General features: G+C 30.9%; 2 protein-coding genes and 2 non-coding genes across 4 annotated transcripts; 3 read left to right on the top strand and 1 right to left on the bottom strand.

The window, feature by feature from the left end:
• Window positions 1-1,096: 1,096 nt before the first annotated feature.
• Window positions 1,097-2,642, bottom strand: LOC105774497 (cyanidin 3-O-galactoside 2''-O-xylosyltransferase FGGT1). The gene has a single exon (XM_012597003.2). It carries the CDS (start codon window positions 2,514-2,516, stop codon window positions 1,146-1,148), a length of 1,371 nt encoding a protein of 456 aa, XP_012452457.1. The 5' UTR covers window positions 2,517-2,642; the 3' UTR covers window positions 1,097-1,145.
• Window positions 2,643-7,701: 5,059 nt separating this feature from the next.
• On the top strand, window positions 7,702-13,603 carry LOC105774067 (apoptosis inhibitor 5-like protein API5). Its single transcript, XM_012596395.2, has 17 exons — window positions 7,702-7,861; window positions 7,969-8,080; window positions 8,166-8,327; window positions 8,427-8,526; window positions 8,643-8,708; window positions 9,224-9,321; window positions 9,411-9,485; window positions 9,603-9,752; window positions 10,008-10,073; window positions 10,179-10,244; window positions 11,048-11,158; window positions 11,278-11,367; window positions 11,463-11,569; window positions 12,497-12,611; window positions 12,703-12,768; window positions 12,866-12,969; window positions 13,153-13,603. The coding sequence occupies exons 2-17, from the start codon at window positions 7,994-7,996 to the stop codon at window positions 13,334-13,336; spliced, it is 1,647 nt and encodes a 548-aa protein (XP_012451849.1). The 5' UTR covers window positions 7,702-7,861; window positions 7,969-7,993; the 3' UTR covers window positions 13,337-13,603.
• A 3,106-nt stretch (window positions 13,604-16,709) lies between these two features.
• Window positions 16,710-16,783, top strand: TRNAI-UAU (transfer RNA isoleucine (anticodon UAU)). The gene has a single exon. It is a non-coding gene; the product is annotated as a tRNA-Ile (tRNA).
• Window positions 16,784-16,862: 79 nt separating this feature from the next.
• Window positions 16,863-16,936, top strand: TRNAI-UAU (transfer RNA isoleucine (anticodon UAU)). Its single transcript has one exon. It is a non-coding gene; the product is annotated as a tRNA-Ile (tRNA).
• Window positions 16,937-17,257: the final 321 nt, after the last annotated feature.

The following is a 17,257-nucleotide window of genomic DNA, read 5'->3' as shown; positions in this document are numbered from 1 at the left end:
TTAAAAAATGTATTATTTATTTCGATTAATATAAAAAAATAATAGTTCAAAACATACATTGCTAATATAAAAAATATATTATATATAATATATTATTTATTTCGGTTAATTACCCGATTCTAAACCAAATTAACCGATAACTGAAATGTTAAAAAATCATTAACCAACTTACGATCGAACTAAATTTGACCACTGACCAATTAATCGAATTAAACCGATTCGACCAGTTAATTTGGTTTTAACTAAACTATAAACACCCCTATATGTTTATATATCTTTTGCTCAAAATATCATATAGATATTTGAGCTTGATTGATTGGTCCAATCCCTAAACAAGTTTAGTTAAGTCGTAGTCCAAAATTATTTCACTTAAATTGGACTCAATTCAGTATTTAAATATTTTTATATTTTTATAATTAAAGTTAAATAAAAATTTTATTTTTGGACAAAAAATTATTATTATTATTAAAATAATAATTTGAAACCTAACATGACACATAAAAATACCAAAAACATGTTATAAACAATATAATTAAATTTATGATAATATATGACACTTTAACACAATTAATATAAACATAATATGTAATAACTTATATCCCATTGTTTTTGCATTTTTATCATAGAGTAAATTGCACCAAATGTCCCAAACTATGGCTCATATTTTATGTTGGTCCTTAAACTTTAGAACGTTTTAATTACATCCCTTAATTTTGGAGGTTATAACAATCAAATCCTTCCGTTACTAAAACCGTTAATTTCATCATTAAGTGACACATCGATCTCATATCTCTTAATTTTAAAAAAAATAGAACTAACTGTCCATGTAATAAAAATACATTAATTTTTACAAATGTCATTTTAATTGGATTATAGATTTATATATTGTCACTAAATTATATAATATAGTTTATTAATAAAATAAAATTTATTTTAATTTTATGAAATTATTTATTAATGAGGTGGTTTATGATTTATGAAATAAAAATCTATATGAAAATTTTAACATGAAATTTATTTACAAATTTACATCTAATTTGAAGATATATCATAAATTTTTTAAATTAAATTTCATTATCAAATTTTACAAAGAAAATATTGCAATTTAGAAAACATGTTTATTTAATGAAAATTAAAGAAAACCCTTACATCAAGTTATTCAATTTCATAACAAAATCATTGATGTAATAATTTTCAAGCCCCGGTGCTAAAAGAAACTCTTTCCATTTAGCATGGTTAGCTCTTACCTCTTTCCCCAGCTCACTATCACCATCCATTACAGCTTTTACTGCCTTGTTAACGTCGTCCTTTGTAAAGAATCCATCTTTTTCACGTTTCTCAACCTCTACTCCAATTCTCAAGTCTCCGGCCATTAATCTTGCATTAATTATCTGGTCCCCAAAATGGGGTACCAACACCAATTGACAATCATTCACCATAGCCTCTGCCAAAGAGCCCGAGCCACAATGAGTCACGAAACACCCCACGGAAGGGTGCCTTAGGATTAGTTGTTGTGGCACCCAACCTCCATATATGAACCCTGTTCCATTTACTCTTTCTTGGAATCCTTCTGGTAAGTCTGACTCGATTGTTTGAGCTCCCGTTGGTGGTTTCAGGGCGACTAGGAATGGTAGACCTGTTAGCTCGAGGCCTAAAACTAATTCTTGGAATTGATCCTTTTTTAGAACACATTCACTCCCAAAGGTACAAAATATCAATGTCTTGGCTTCAAAGTTGCTTAATAACCTTTCCCATCGTTCTTCTAACGCCATTTTTGGTGGCTCTGGCACTACTGGACCAGCATAAAGCATTGGCTTTTCAAATTGTTTTCCAATATATTCACAATAAGGCCCTTCAATCTCCTTGCATGTCTTGAAACCAATAGCATCACAATCACTAAAAGACTTTAGATGGCGCCCTGCGAATGAAATACCACTTCCATAATCCATTGTTGTCACAGCAGCTAAACCTTGAGCTTCATACACGCGTAGCTTTACACTTGAAGATGGAAAACCTTTTGGAGGCTCGAGGAGATCAAGGCCGGTTAAACCTCTTTCAATAATCTTTCTTGCAGGACTAAGAAGATAACCAATAGTTCCGGAGCTAATGACACAATAGACCACAGACTTGATGCCTAGCTCGTGAGTCAAAGTTGGCAACCAACACGCGAAATCAAAGAAAACAAAATGGGGTTTGAGTTCACGAAGGTAAGCTTCAATATCTGGTTCTGTGCAATCCATGGCAGTCATAATGAGAGGATGCAAAGGGAAAGGAACGTCATTTGTTGTTTCGGCACCAAGAGGCAAACCTTCAACATGTGGAACGATGATCGGAATGAAGGTCACGAGATTCGGATGGAGATTGAAAGCCTCAACCCTGCGCAATGTTTTGGCTGGCAAGAAGAAGGAAATTTTGTGGCCATTCTCTGCTAGTTTGTTGGCCAAATGAACAAACGGAGTAATATGGCCAAGGGCAAACCAAGGATACATTGCAATATGAAAGGTTTTGTCTGCCATAGGTGATAGGTGTTCTTAAATTTCGTTAAAAATACAAATTATGTTAATTAGAAGATAAACTCGATTGCCTCGAATGCAATCCTCGAAATCGCTTATATAATAATACAATTGCTTAAAACGATCAAATTACGAGGTTTTGTCTACTAGTTGGTTTCTTGGTTACTAATGTTTAAAAATTAACCATTATATAAAACCAAAATATGTGCAAAAATTTGAAGTGTTTGCACCGATGGCAATAATATTTGTTCAAAAAACTATTCTAACAATTCATCTATACCTCGAAAATATTTTAAGTTCGACTCAAATTCAACTCAATTATTTGTTAAATTGTTTTGTTAAAAGGTAGGAAAAAAAAACCGACACAAAAATACTATTCTTAGGATACATCTTGCACAGTATATACGTCAACCTTACTACATTAACATATCGTTCCAGTTCTAAAACAAATTTAGTACAATTCTAACCTAATATTTAAAACATAGCACGCCTAACATTTTCCATCCTAATTCTATCTCACGCTACTGTTTGAAACTTTTTTTTTTTTTTTGGAAATCGACTTATATTTTGAAAACGAAAATGAGAGTCGCCACCAATCCTTTTTATGAGGTGTGATCGGATCACCTCGTAATTTGATCGTTTTAATAAAAAGTTTGATTTACTAAAACAATGTTCTTTGTTCTACAAAATTCAAGAAATGGGTTCGGAAGAAGTCGGTTACGCATGAGGAAGGATTAGCACCCTTGTGATGCTCAAAATTGGTACCTAGTTGATTACTTAATGTCTTGGTATCGGAAATTGAAAATTTGAATTTAAAACACGATCCCTTTCTGTATTAAGACATCACTTAATTAAATTAATTTTCGCGAAAAGGGCTTATTCAGGTTAATCGAGAAGAAAGGATCATATCTCGTAAGTTAGGACACAATGCCTTAAATCCTCGAAGACAAGAATAAACGCCATTTGTTCATTACTTAAATCTCGTTTCTTATTTTCAAAATTGATGTTTGACTATTTTGGTTTTAGAAAGAAGCCATATTCCGTAAGTTAGGAACACGACTCCTCTAATTCCAATAATGAACGGTACCTCGATTTAAAAATTTCCTTTCTTATGCATTATGCAAAAGTAAATGTAACATTTAAAATGATGTGTGTTTAACATATTTGAGCATAGTACGAAAACGGTCGAATATATTTAAACATAATGCATGATATAGTGGTAGAACATTATAATGATAAATGACAAATAAATGGGTAAATACTATAATAATAATGTAACTATAGCAATAATAAGAATATTAATTCAGGCATTAATAACAAAATAAATAAAGTAACTTAAAATAATAATAAAATTAAAATGAATGTAAACATAAGTAATGTGAGAATGATAAAAGAAATGACAAAATAGCAAAAATAAGATAAAAATAAAATAACAACAACAATAATAATAAATGAGCGAAAAATGTACAAATAAAAATGTAATAATCTTATTTTTTAAATATGTAAAAAAAAGTAATAAATAAATAAATGTTTGTAAAAAAGTTGAAGTTAAATGAATAAAGGACTAGATTAAAATTATGATGAAATTTAAAGATTAAATTATGAAGAATCCAAAAATGAAAGACTAAATTAAAAATAAAATATAAAATACAGGGACTTAGAGTGAAATTATCCTAACAAGTACACCCGTGTCACATCCGACGTCATTGTCAGTGATTAAAAGGGACTAAATTGAAAACACAATGAAATTTAAGGTATAAATTAAAAAACACAAAAGCAGAATGTAAATGACTAGATTGAAATTAAACAAAACGTATAGGGACACAGCAAACAATTCTCCCAACCTCAACACACGTGTCCCTCCCTTGGGGAGTCAACAGTAAGCTTAGGGACTAAAATGCACGAGAGAGACATAAAAGGATAAAAATAAAAAACTAAAAAAATAAAATAGGATCAGATTAAAAAGAACAGGATAGCGGAAGGACCGAAATAGAAATTATCCCCTCCATGCGAAAACACGCGGATCCTAGGGGAAAGCAGGTCGGGTTTCGGGTCGACTGAAATGACACCGTTTCAGGTGCCCATCTCTTCAAATGCTCCAAGGACCAAAATGAAAGTAAAATGAAATAAAATGGCAAAAAAAAAAGATAGGGCTAGATTGAAACAAGCCGCAAAAGCGGAAGAAACAAAGGCGAAAATACATCACTTTACAAAAACATGCGGATCCTAGGGGTCCAGGTTGGGTAATTGGGTCGGCCCCAAAACGACTTCGTTTTGGGGAATTTCGGAACACCTTGAAACAGTGCCATTTTGGCACCCTATTTAAGTAAAAAAAAAAGCTTCAAAAAATTCATTTTAAACTGTTTAAAAAAAAACACTTTGCCTTTTTTTTTCTCTTCAAGTTCTCCCTGTGTCCCATGAGACCCATGATTTACCACTGCCACCGACGACGGCTCTGCCGTCCACGATGGCTAGAAAAATCCAAAACGCTCCCCCCTCACTCATCTTTTAGCGTAGGACTCTGCTTTAGAGTCGAAACTATCAAAACTGAAGCCAAACTTCCAGAAAAAGGAGAAAACCTTTCAGTTTTTCGATGTTCTCCGCCGCGGCCTCAAGCGAACCTCATGGGTTCGATCGCCTTCCAAGCCAGAGAAGACTTCGGCAACGACGATAAAAAGGTAAAAATAACTTCTTTTTTATTTATATATATATGCGAAAATAATAAAAATAACAGTGAAAAACTACCTTCTATTTGAACTATTGCAATCTGTTTTTATTTTTGGTATCTCTCTGTATTTTTTTTTTGTTCCCTTACTTACATTTTTTAATTCGGCTTTTATAGTCGATTACATATTTCTATTTTTTGCCTCTGCCATCTACTGTTTCTTGCATGTTGTTGTCCTTGTTCTAGGTGTCCCTGGAGTCAATCAACGGGTCAGAGGCAGTTGACGGTGGCAGACTTCGGGGCGCGAGCATACTGACATGGCCAAGGCATAGGAGCGGCAGCGCGCGAGCTAGGGTTTTTTTTTCTGAAAAAGTTTAGGCTTTTAGGCCATTAGGGTTTTCTTTTTATTTTGGACCATTTGGGCCTCTCTTCTTCTTTTTTTTTTTTTGTAACTGGACTGGAAGAACAAATAAAATAAAACTATAAAAATTAAATAATTTTTATTCTTATGATAATATTATCTATCTTTACCAAAAATATTAAATTTACATTTAATATTGATATAAATAATATTTAAATATATATTATTTGAAATTTAAATTTAACACGAAATAAATAAATAATATTAATTTTATCAAATATTATGGTTTGAAATACTTCAATCGCATATTAAACTTTAAATAATAAAAACAATTTTTAATTGGTATTTAATTAATTAAAATACTATTATTATTTAAAATAAACCCTACATAATTTATTAATTAAAACCAATATTTGATTTTAATTATTATTTTTAATTTGGTTTTAATTTTATACTCAAACAATAATTTTTGTTATTAATACATTCGTCTACATAATTTTAAGGGTAAACTATACCAATTGTCCCCGAACTTTATATAAAATTATGTTTCAACCACCCAACTTTTAAAACTTACGTAATAGTTATTAATGTTATCTAATTGTTACATTTTTTGCACTCATCCATTATCTCCTGTTACAATCATGATGTGACGTTAAATTAAAGGGCTAATGACCAATTTGATAGTTTTTCTCAATTTGGTCATTGTTACATTTTGGATTCTTTTTTGGTATTTTTTAGATTTTATATATATTTTAAAATTTTTAATTTTTAAGTGATAATTTGGCACACAATCTTAGAGTACTACATCATCATACCTTGATAGAATCCAAGTTCATAGGCCAGATTGAGAAAAACGGGCAAATTTTAAGATCTGAGAAAAGTTGTTAAGTTTGGGCTAAATGTTATTTTTATCTCGTACTATTACTGGTTTCAAATAGAGGTATTCATGAGCTAGACCAGGTTCGGATCAGACTTAAGTATGATATTAACACATTTTATACTTGTCCAAGCACCCTGCCCGAAATATGGATCCAAAATTTTGCCTAGACCCACCCAAATTTATAAATGCTGCCCCAAACTTATTTTAATCCCGCCCATATTATTTTTTGGAATTTTTAAAAAATATCTTTATATTAATTTTACTTTAAAATTTAATATTGTTCATTTATTTATTTTTTCATAATTATCTTAACAGTTGTTAATGTTATATTATAATATTATATATTACTATTAGATTTAATTTTTATGTAATATAAATTATATAATATATATAAAAATAACATAATATGTTATAAATAGACTTGGGTGGTTCAGCTAGAAGGCCCGTTCGAAGAGTGAGAGGGTTTGGGCAAAAATATAGGCTCGAAAAATAGGCTTAGACAAATAAATAAGACCATTTTTAAATGGGTCGAGCCTTAAGTGTTTTTGCTCGGGCCTGACCGGACCCGAATTTGCAGTAAAAAAAATTATTGTTGTTGTTTTTTATTATTTTTTCATTATTTTGCAATCATTTTGTTATTATATTACTACTATTTTTTTATTATTGTTTGGATATTATATGACTCTTGTTTTATTATTAATTTTGCTACTTTTCTAGATATATTTGCTTGCTAAGTTGCACTTATTTAAGTATATATATTTTTAATTTTTTTCCATTTGTTGGAGAATATTTATTTTAATATTTTTAGTGTATTTGATGTATTATATTTTTACATTTTTTATATAAAAAATAATATAAAAAATTTACTACGGTTGGGCCAGACCAGGCTCAAGTTTTAGCATTTTATTCAAGCTGAGTTTGTGAAAGTTTTAGGCATTGGCCCAATTCAGCCCATGGGCAACTCTAATTATAAACATAGAAAACAGTTGGGTTGAGCTCGGGCCTTGAATAAGGCCTTCAAAACCAGATTAATGGTCGAATTGATCAAACCACTTGTTCGTCGATTCGATTGACTCATCCGATTTAAATAAATAAATCATTAAAAAATAAATAGTTAAAAATATGATTCTGTCATGAATATCAATATAAAGTTTTAATAAACTTTAAATTCTAATAGTTATTAGAATTAGATTTTTACACCTATAAATAGAAACTAATAAAGTATTGTAATCATCTATTTTGATCAATAAATTAGATCCTATATTGCTTTCATATTTTCCAGTTCCATACTGATTAAAAAATTTTATTTTTGGAGTTTAATTTTTATCGACACCCTCTCAAATGTGATTAATTTCCAATAATTACACACTTTTTCGTTTTATAAGTTTCCCGGTAGCCAAACAGAGAGAAAAGAAAAACCAGAAGAAAAAAACCCACTCAAAGTACTCTATATTTTCAAATTCTCTCTCTATATATCATTTACTACAAAAATTTTCAGTTAAATTATTTTTCTCTTAATGTTAACATTGTTGAAATTTCACTCTCTCAGTTATCCCGATCCTTAAATCCACCAAATGACTGACTCTTCCGACGAAGCCAAGCAAATCGAGAAGCTCTATGAGTTCGGCGAACGCCTCAACGAAGCTAAGGATAAGTCTCAGGTTGGTGGTCCCTTCCTTCTTTTTTCCCTCTTTATCTCTATTCCTAGGGTTTTTTTAGTTGTAATTTGTTTAATTTCTGATACAGAATGTGAAAGATTACGAAGGAGTCATCGATGCAACGAAAACAAGCTTAAAGGCGAAACAATTAGCTGCTCAGCTAATACCTCGCTTTTTCAAGTTCTTCCCTAACTTATCCAGCCGTGCTCTCAATGCACATTTCGATTTGATTGAAGAAGAAGATTTAGCGGTTAGTTCGTTTATAATCTAAGAAGTTCGAATTAGTTAGTGAGTTGAAGTAATTTTAGTAGCTTTCTTCAATGTAATTTAAAAAAAAAAAAATTTGTAGGTTCGAGTGCAAGCGATTCGTGGGCTTCCTTTGTTTTGTAAGGATACAAAGGAGTACATTTCTAAAATAGTAGACATTTTAGGGCAACTCCTTACTGCTGGTAAAACTATCAACTCTTTTTTTAAAATAACTTGTAGAATTACTATTTCAAAGCATGCGTCTTTGTTGTGTATTTAACCTCGCCTTTGCGGCTTTGCTTTGCTTTGTTTCTTATAGATGAGATTGTGGAGCGTGATGCTGTTCATAAAGCCTTAATGTCTGTATTAAGGCAGGATGTGAAGGGTAATGTTGCATTCTTATGAAGTCTTGTTAAGTTGTTTTGTTTTGTTTACTTTTTCTTTTGGTAGTGATGAAATTTGACTAGTTATGGTTGATATTACATGTTTGAGTTCTTAGGCCAAATGTGTCTGAACTAGAGTTTGGTTATATTAATACTTTAAGTTGATAGCATTTTTATCGGTAAGGCAGATTTCGTGGTGCATTTTTGTAAGTCTCCAAAATTCATGAAAGTGGGTGTTATGATTCAGATTGCCCCTATTTCTTTTGCATCTTCAATGGGAAAGAAGATGTTGGGGTTGTCTAGGCTAGTTAATGAGCTTTGTGAGTAAAAGAACTTTTGGTATCTACTTAAGGAAATACTAAGTAGGTTACAATGGTTTTCTTGATGAAGATAATCAACCACTTATGATGTAACGTGCATGTTAATTTGGCTTGAACCAATGACACAAGCTCATCATTTTTCTACTATTGTTCTTTCTGGTTTTATCCTTGTTGATTAGATTGTCTTGTGAATGCAGAGTCCTTGACAGCACTATTCAAGCACATTTGGAATGTTGAGGAACCAAGTCAAGATGACACCATTCGTGACAAGGTTTTGTGCTTTATACGAGATAAGGTTCAGACTGCTTCTTTGTTTACCTGTTGTTGATATTCTTGTGCTTTGTTTTGTGCTGATAATTGAGGGGAAATTAACCGTGTTTATAGGTTTTTCCTCTTAAAGCTGAACTCTTGAGACCCCCAGAGGAAATGGAAAGGCACATAACTGATTTAATTAAAAAGGTACTATTTTGATTTTCTGTGTAATCATTCATCATTGATCTGTTTTTTCTAATCTTCCCCCTGAGTTGTAACTTTGAGTAGAAGATGCAGGATTGATTTTATTTAATTCCATTGCAGAGTTTAGGAGATGTAACTGGAGCTGAATTCAGGATGTTTATGGACTTTTTAAAAAGTTTGAGCATATTTGGGGAGAAAGCTCCTCCTGAGCGCTTGAAGGAACTTATTGGAATAATTGAAGGGCAGGCTGATTTAGATGCACAATTTGACGTGAGTGCTTGTTTGCTGAATGTTGGTTTGGAATCTTCTCTTTATGATGCTTGACTTGATTCTTTATGATGCAGAAGATGTTCCAAGTTACCTCTTTGCATAAATTAGTTTAGATGTTCATTAGAAGGAATGTGGTACCACAAAATATTCAAAGTAGATTTACTTTTACTAGTCAACATTGTCCCTTTGGTTCTCCGTTGCATTGTCATTGTCGTGAACTTACTTTGAAACTGTTCAAAATGCTTTTGGATGCAGGTCTCTGATGCAGATCATATTGATAGGTTGATATCGTGTCTGTTCATGGCTATTCCATTTTTTGTGGTAAGGACTGCGTTTGGTATTACTGAATATCTGTTTTCCATCCATTAAATATTCTTCTGATGTATGAACTCTTTTTAGCACTCTAACCTCTAAATTATTTTACAGAGGGGTGCACCTGGCAGCAAGTTTCTCAACTACTTAAACAAACACATTATACCTGTTTTTGATAAGGTGACGTACTACTTTATGATCTCAATTACTGCAACAAATGTAGTCCAAGCTCATTTTGCGTTAGAACCTGATATAATTACAGTATAGATATACGCACATTCATCCAATTGTTCCTTCTTTGTTGTTGGCACTGTTATTTCTATACTGAAGGAAAGGTGTTTATGATGATTTTCTAGTCTTCTCTGCTTATGAAGATTTGCAAGTTGGAATGGAGGTGGATGAATCTTATAAGTTTTTCTCTGAGCTCTAGAACTTGGCATTTAGTTTTTATTTTTTATTTTTTATTTTTTATTTGAAGTTCTTGAATTCCTTCATATGGCTTTGCTATCTCTTAGTTGATAATCATAGCCTCTGAAATTGGGATTGATCCAATTCGATGAAATGTTTATTTCAGTCTATTTACCTTCTCGTTGGTAGGACATCTGGAAGGTGTGAATTGTTAATGCAAAGCTGCATATTTTGTTGTTCTGACGATATTCTAGAATGCAACAGAGTTTGCTATAAAGCTGCTCATGGGCAATATTATCAGCGGCATTTATAAAATTATTACTTTAAGATACACAAGCATCCTGTTAGTGCAAATATTTGAAATGCTATCTTAGAAGTTCTAGAAATTCCTCTTAAATATGATGGGGAGTCTCTTGACCAATCACATCTGAATGTTCTCTGAAAATTGAAAATTTCTTCTTACTCGTTATTCTTGTGGAACTCTGTTTTGTGAAGACTCCAGCATGACCTCTATTTGCTCTACTAAGTATCTAGTACCGATAAGAGATGTATTCTAAAATATGTGTATCTTACAGCTTCCCGAGGAACGGAAGCTGGATTTGCTCAAAGCTTTAGCAGAAATTTCTCCTTACACAACACCACAGGATTCTCGCCAGGTTCTTCCTTCTGTTGTTCAGCTTTTAAAGGTATGACTGTACATTTTCTTATCATGTTGTATTCTTGGAGTTTATTTATTGTCTCATGCAGGTTTATATTTCTATCAACTCTATTTATAAATCTCTTTGTTTCTTTCTTTCTTTCTCAGAAGTATATGCCTCGGAGGAAGACTGGTGAAGAAACAAACTTTACCTATGTTGAATGCTTGTTGTTTTCATTCCACCATTTAGCTCACAAGGTTTTTTCTTTCTTCAATCTTTTTAAAAACAAATCTCTTTTCCTGTTGCTTAATTTGGATTGTTTGATCCTTATTTGATTATTGTTGTCACATAGGCTCCTAATGCTTCAAATAGTCTTTGTGGATACAAGATTGTCACTGGTCAACCATCAGATAGACTGGGGGAGGACTTCTCAGAGTATTATAAGGACTTCACTGAGAGGTAACCTTGGATATCCTTTCACCTATGCTATAAATTTAAAAAAAACAAACTGATTCTTTTCTTCGTATTGTATCTTGATGGAAATTGTATTTTTTAGAATAGTCATATTTTGTTTGTCTTTACTGGTGCAAGTACAAGTCAATAAGTTGACCTTTGAAGATGAATTATTTGTTTCTTTTCATCTTCAAAATTCTTGCTAAATGAGTGTGAAAGGTGTAATATGAATAAAATCTGATGCGAGCCATTTAGGTATCACTAGATGAAGCATATTACACAGACATCTGTTAATGACATAATCCTTTGTACTTGCATTTTGTTCCTAATTTTAACAAATCTTTGAACTGATATATATATTAACTATTCGTTTTATGTAAAAAACATACATTCAGCCGTTAAATATATGTTAATATAGATAATATTTTGGATCGTTATGATAAATATATTGAATCAATTAAAAATTTACATATATGACAAATATAAATGTCTTGATAAATTCAACAGTTAGATTGTTGAAATATTAGTCGTATAAAAAGTTACAGAAGGGTGTAAAACCACTTTAGTTTTACATTGGTGTAAATGGATCCCTCCCTATAAATATGTATATGTTAATTCAGTGAATATTAATTGAGATGTTTACCAATCACTCCTATTTTGAAAGAAAAATACAAAATGCTACTATCTTCCCAAGGAACAAAGATTTTCTTTAGGGCTGCCTATGGCAGGGCTGTTAATCATTGTTAAACTTCAAATTTGAGTTCCAGATTGAGCGCAAGCTAACCACTCAAATCAGTCTAGAATGCTCCGATGGAAAAGAAATTTTGAAATGCTCTCAAACCTTATAATCTGCAGTTGGATTGTTGTTATCATTGTTGATAATGCTTCTCGTGTATTTCTTGTACTAACTTTTTGATGAATGCTGTGATCCAGATTGAGTAGTGTCGAAGACCTAACTAGGGCCACAATTAAGAAATTAACTCAGGGAATGGCTGAGCACAATAAAGCAATGGCAGCTGCTAAATCTGATGAAGCAAAGGATAACATTGTGAGTTTATTTTAAACGCCCCCCGCCAACATTTTAGTTTTTTTTCTTCTGTTCCCTTTTTGACTTTACCCTTCATATTTTCTACTTGCAGAAAACGCTAAAGCAAAATACCACAACCGGATTGCGTACCTGCAATAACATTTTAGTTATGACAAAGGTAAAAGGGAGTGAAATTTGCCATCTAAATATATATAGCATTTGCCACGAATGCCTAATACTCTCGGCTGCTTATCTTTTATTATTTACCTATTCAGCCGTTACATTTGAAAACACCTGCATTTATCGGAGATAAGAGCGTCAACCTTTCTTGGAAAGAAGCCATAAAACCTTCAGCGCTGTCCACCACAACTGCAACCGGGTAAGTTACCTCTTTGATCTTTAACCATTGTTTTCCACTCATCCTTAGATTTTTCCTTCTCTCGTTTTGAAACCCAACATGGGTTGGATGAGCTGCATTAACTGCAATAAAATAAAACCAAAGTTCATACATGTCAAGTGCCCCCTGAAGCAAAGCAATTTATGTTGCATAATTGTTGAGCAGGGTGAAGCGACCTGCTGCCGGTAGTGGTTCCAATAATTTGGCAATAAAGAAAGGCCGTGGAGCCGGTAACATGCAAAACCAGCTTGTTAATAGAGCATTGGAAGGCATATCTTACGGCGGGAGTGGTGGAAGAGGCAGGGGTAGGGGTTGGGGAAGACGTGGAAGAGGAAGAGGTTACCGGTAGTTTTGATGCATAAAAGAAAGTGACAGTTTACCTCAAGAATACAACCTATTCTCGTTCCGGGACGAATTTTGCTCAATACGAGATTCTGGTGAGTTTTCGATACTTCATTTTGAACTAACAACAGACATTATAGAGTATTCGAGGAACCATTGTATACTTTCTTAAAAGAATGCGTGGAAAGGCTGTAATAATTCAAACCTAATTATGTAGATTCAACTTACTGAAGATTCTGCTTCATTCCTGTTAGAGTATTTTTCTTCTTGTTTAGCTTTCGGCATTTTTAGTCAGTTTAATCGGTTTTCGGTATTTCGAAACTGAACTAATTGAATTCTCATCAGTGGATAGTGTGGATTTGGATTATATCCGAAAATGAGCAAATTAGTCTTTGTACATTAGATCAAAAAATAAATTGATCTTTTAGTTAAAAATTGATTTTTGTATGTCAATATGGTATATATGTGGCACGTCACGTATTACTGTTTGGTTATTCTGTCAATCAGGTTAGTTTTTAACAATACAAATGGATTGGATGATTTTTTACAAAAAGACCAATTTGCTCTTTGAAGTTTAAACTAACATACAAAGATTAATTTGCTCGTTTTTTGAGTAGAGGGTAAAATATAATCTCATTCCTAGTAAAGGGCTTCCTTGATATTTTTACCCCATTATTTGCTTTACCTTTTAATTTTTCTATCTTAAAATAGCTTTTGGACCTATATTTAGCTATTTAACGGATTCAAATATCTGATAGATAATTTAATTAATTTAGACGGAAAATAAATACATTTACGTCTTCAGATTTTGTAGATATCTAATCTATCGTCATTGGACATGTCAATTTCACCTAACTCATTTTGATTTGCAATTATGAAATTTTTATTATTCTAAAATATCTAATTTCAACTTAGAGGTTATATCATACGATCTCAATAAATATTGGTAAAAAAGCATCTCTACTCCCTTTCTGACTAGTAATTTAATCTTGGTTAATTTTGAAAGTGAACAATTAAAGATAATTAATTTTGGTATTAATGTAAGTTTGATTGGTATAATAACAAATTTTGTTCTCAAAATTTAGACATTCTATTAATGTGGTCTTGATTTAATAAACTTAGTCTGCGGCATTTGCGTAAATGTTCAAAGTTAAATTTATTGATTTTTTAGAATTAAGGCTAAATTGATAGAACATGTAAACATTAAGAGTTAAATTTATTGTTACACCAATTAAAATATGTACAATTGATAAAAGACATTAACACTTTGATTAATTATCATTAGTTTTTACTTTTAAAAATTACTCTGAATTTATTTAGAGAGATAAATTTACTTAATTTCAAAATTGAGAGAAATTGAAGAAATCTTTTTCAATAAATATTTAATAAATATATTTATTAACTTTTTATTTGCAAGTAAAATTATACTTTTGAAAAAAATAGAAAAAAAAGACATAAAAGGCTTTCGTTGAAAAGTTGCCAAAATCTTTCTAAGTAAATTCTCAATCAACAATTTCGTATTCCCATATTATCATCGGCTTGTACACTTCTATTCGTCACTTATACCAATGTCTAGATTTTCAGACTTCATTTAAAATCATTTTCATCAGTTATTAGCTTAAACTTAAAAGTTCTTTTGAAAATTAAAAAAATTAAACAAAAATATTAAACTCGAAAAATAGATTTGAATAAAAATATTAAACTTATTTAAAATATGGGTTGATTTAAACTTGAACATTTAATGTTTAAGTCCAGCCCACCTATTTTTAATTTCGTAATATATTATATAATTTATAACACAAAAATAAATTTATAATTATATATAATACCATGTCGTAAACACTAAAAAATGTTAAGTTACCTATATATAAAATTGTGGTAATTATTTGATACACTGCCATTTGTAGAGTTTTCTAAACATCACAAGCAGGTTGAATGTATGACAAGTGTCACATTTATTTATATTTTTTATGTTTCTTTTTACTACACTCTATAAGACACATGTCACTCCCTAAACCTGTAAACTCCACAAGTGATATATGAGATAATTTTCCATAAAATTGTAATAAAAGAACAGTGAGTATCTGGTACACTGACTTTTTTATTCTACAAGTAGCCTTAAAAACTTGATGTGTGTATCTTCTTTTTCTTTTCTTTTTTTTTTAATATTTTACTATACATTTATAGGATACTTGTCAACTCTTGATCCTACTTGCGGAGTCTAAAAACTCTACTGACTGTATACCAAATAATTTCCCATAAAATAAAAGGTTAGTGTATAGTACGCTGGCGGTGTACCTTTTTTTTCGACAAGCAGTCTTAAAAAATTGTCATGTGTCTCTTCTTTTTAAATATTTTACTATACCCTATAGGACACTTGTCTACCTATTATCCTTGCTTGTGGGGTCTAAAAACTCCAATGGCGGTGTACCAAATATTTTTCCTAAAATAAATTTTTAATTTTTAATTTTTAAATTAAAAATTTTAAAAACTGATATGGGTGGGCCTAAAATGGGCATGGTTATATTTTTATAATCATGGACAAGCTTTGGTAAAATTTTAAACTCATACTTCGAACAAGCCTTAAATAAATATAAAATGTGTTAATACCATGCTTAAGCCTGACCCGACCCATAAATACATCTTATATTGCCAATGATGTTTTCGGGGTTTTAATAGTTGAAGTTTGAGTCCCAATATGTGTAATGTTATGTGTGATTTTTTTTTTCTAGATTGTTTTGGATTTAAATCCCACTATGTGTAGGTTTTATGTAGATTTATTTTGGACTAAGTCCGAATATATTCTAAGTTTTCTGATGTGCTTTGTTTAAGTTTATTTTAATTCTAGTTGATTGGAGTTGGACATGTATTATTTGTGATCTCGAGTGTGTTTGTTTTGCGAAAAACAACTTACGAAAAATGTTTCCTACATTTTTTTTGTTTGCTTCATAAAAAATAACTTGGCCAATGAAAAATGACATATTTATTAACAGAAAATAAGCTCATAGTTTTAGAAAATGACTTTCCGTTTTAAAAAGCGAAAATCATTCTCTAAAAAAAAAGCTTCTTATGAATAACTTAATTTTTATACAATTGTTAACTTGAATAAAGTCAATTATTATTATATTAATAATAAATTTTTGTTTTAAAAACATTAAAATATTAATTTCGAATATTAGAATTTTCTACAATATTAAACATACATATTTATATTTAGTTATATAATAAATTATTGATATAATTAACATTATATTTATTTTAACGAAATTATTTAATATTAATATTTTAATATTTAAAGAAATGGTAAAAACATCAATATTTAAAAAGGCAAAAACAAATTTTAATATTTAAATAGTAGAGTTTGTTTTTTTAAAAAATGTGGTCCCGTAGCTCAGTTGGTTAGAGCGTTGGTCTTATGAGCCGAAGGTCGCGGGTTCGAGCCCCGCCGGGACCAATATGCATTTTGCTTCATTAACTGTTTTATTAGCTGATAAGCCACGGATAAAAAAATTAAATTAAACACTAAGGTAATTGGTCCCGTAGCTCAGTTGGTTAGAGCGTTGGTCTTATGAGCCGAAGGTCGCGGGTTCGAGCCCCGCCGGGACCAATTTGAAACTAATTAATATTCATGTTATAATGTTCTTAGGTTTGAAATTTTATAAAGGGTTAAAAAAGTTTTGGATAAAAATATTTTGGTTTATTATATGAACCGTTAAAATATTTAGGTCCGGCTTATTTTATTTTCTATATTTACAATAATATTTAATATTATAATGTAAATACTAAAAGAGGTTAAGATGTCTATATATATTTTTTAATAAATGAAAAATAATAAATTTATTAAATAGTAATTTAAAAATATGGGTAAATTTAAAAAAGAGTTTGATTAGCTATTTACAAATATGGATAAGCTTGGACAAAATCCATG

The sequence above is a fragment of the Gossypium raimondii genome, chromosome 6, assembly GCF_025698545.1.
Source record: "Gossypium raimondii isolate GPD5lz chromosome 6, ASM2569854v1, whole genome shotgun sequence".
NCBI classification, from domain to species: Eukaryota; Viridiplantae; Streptophyta; class Magnoliopsida; order Malvales; family Malvaceae; genus Gossypium; species Gossypium raimondii.
This window is presented reverse-complemented; position numbering and strand designations above follow the sequence as displayed.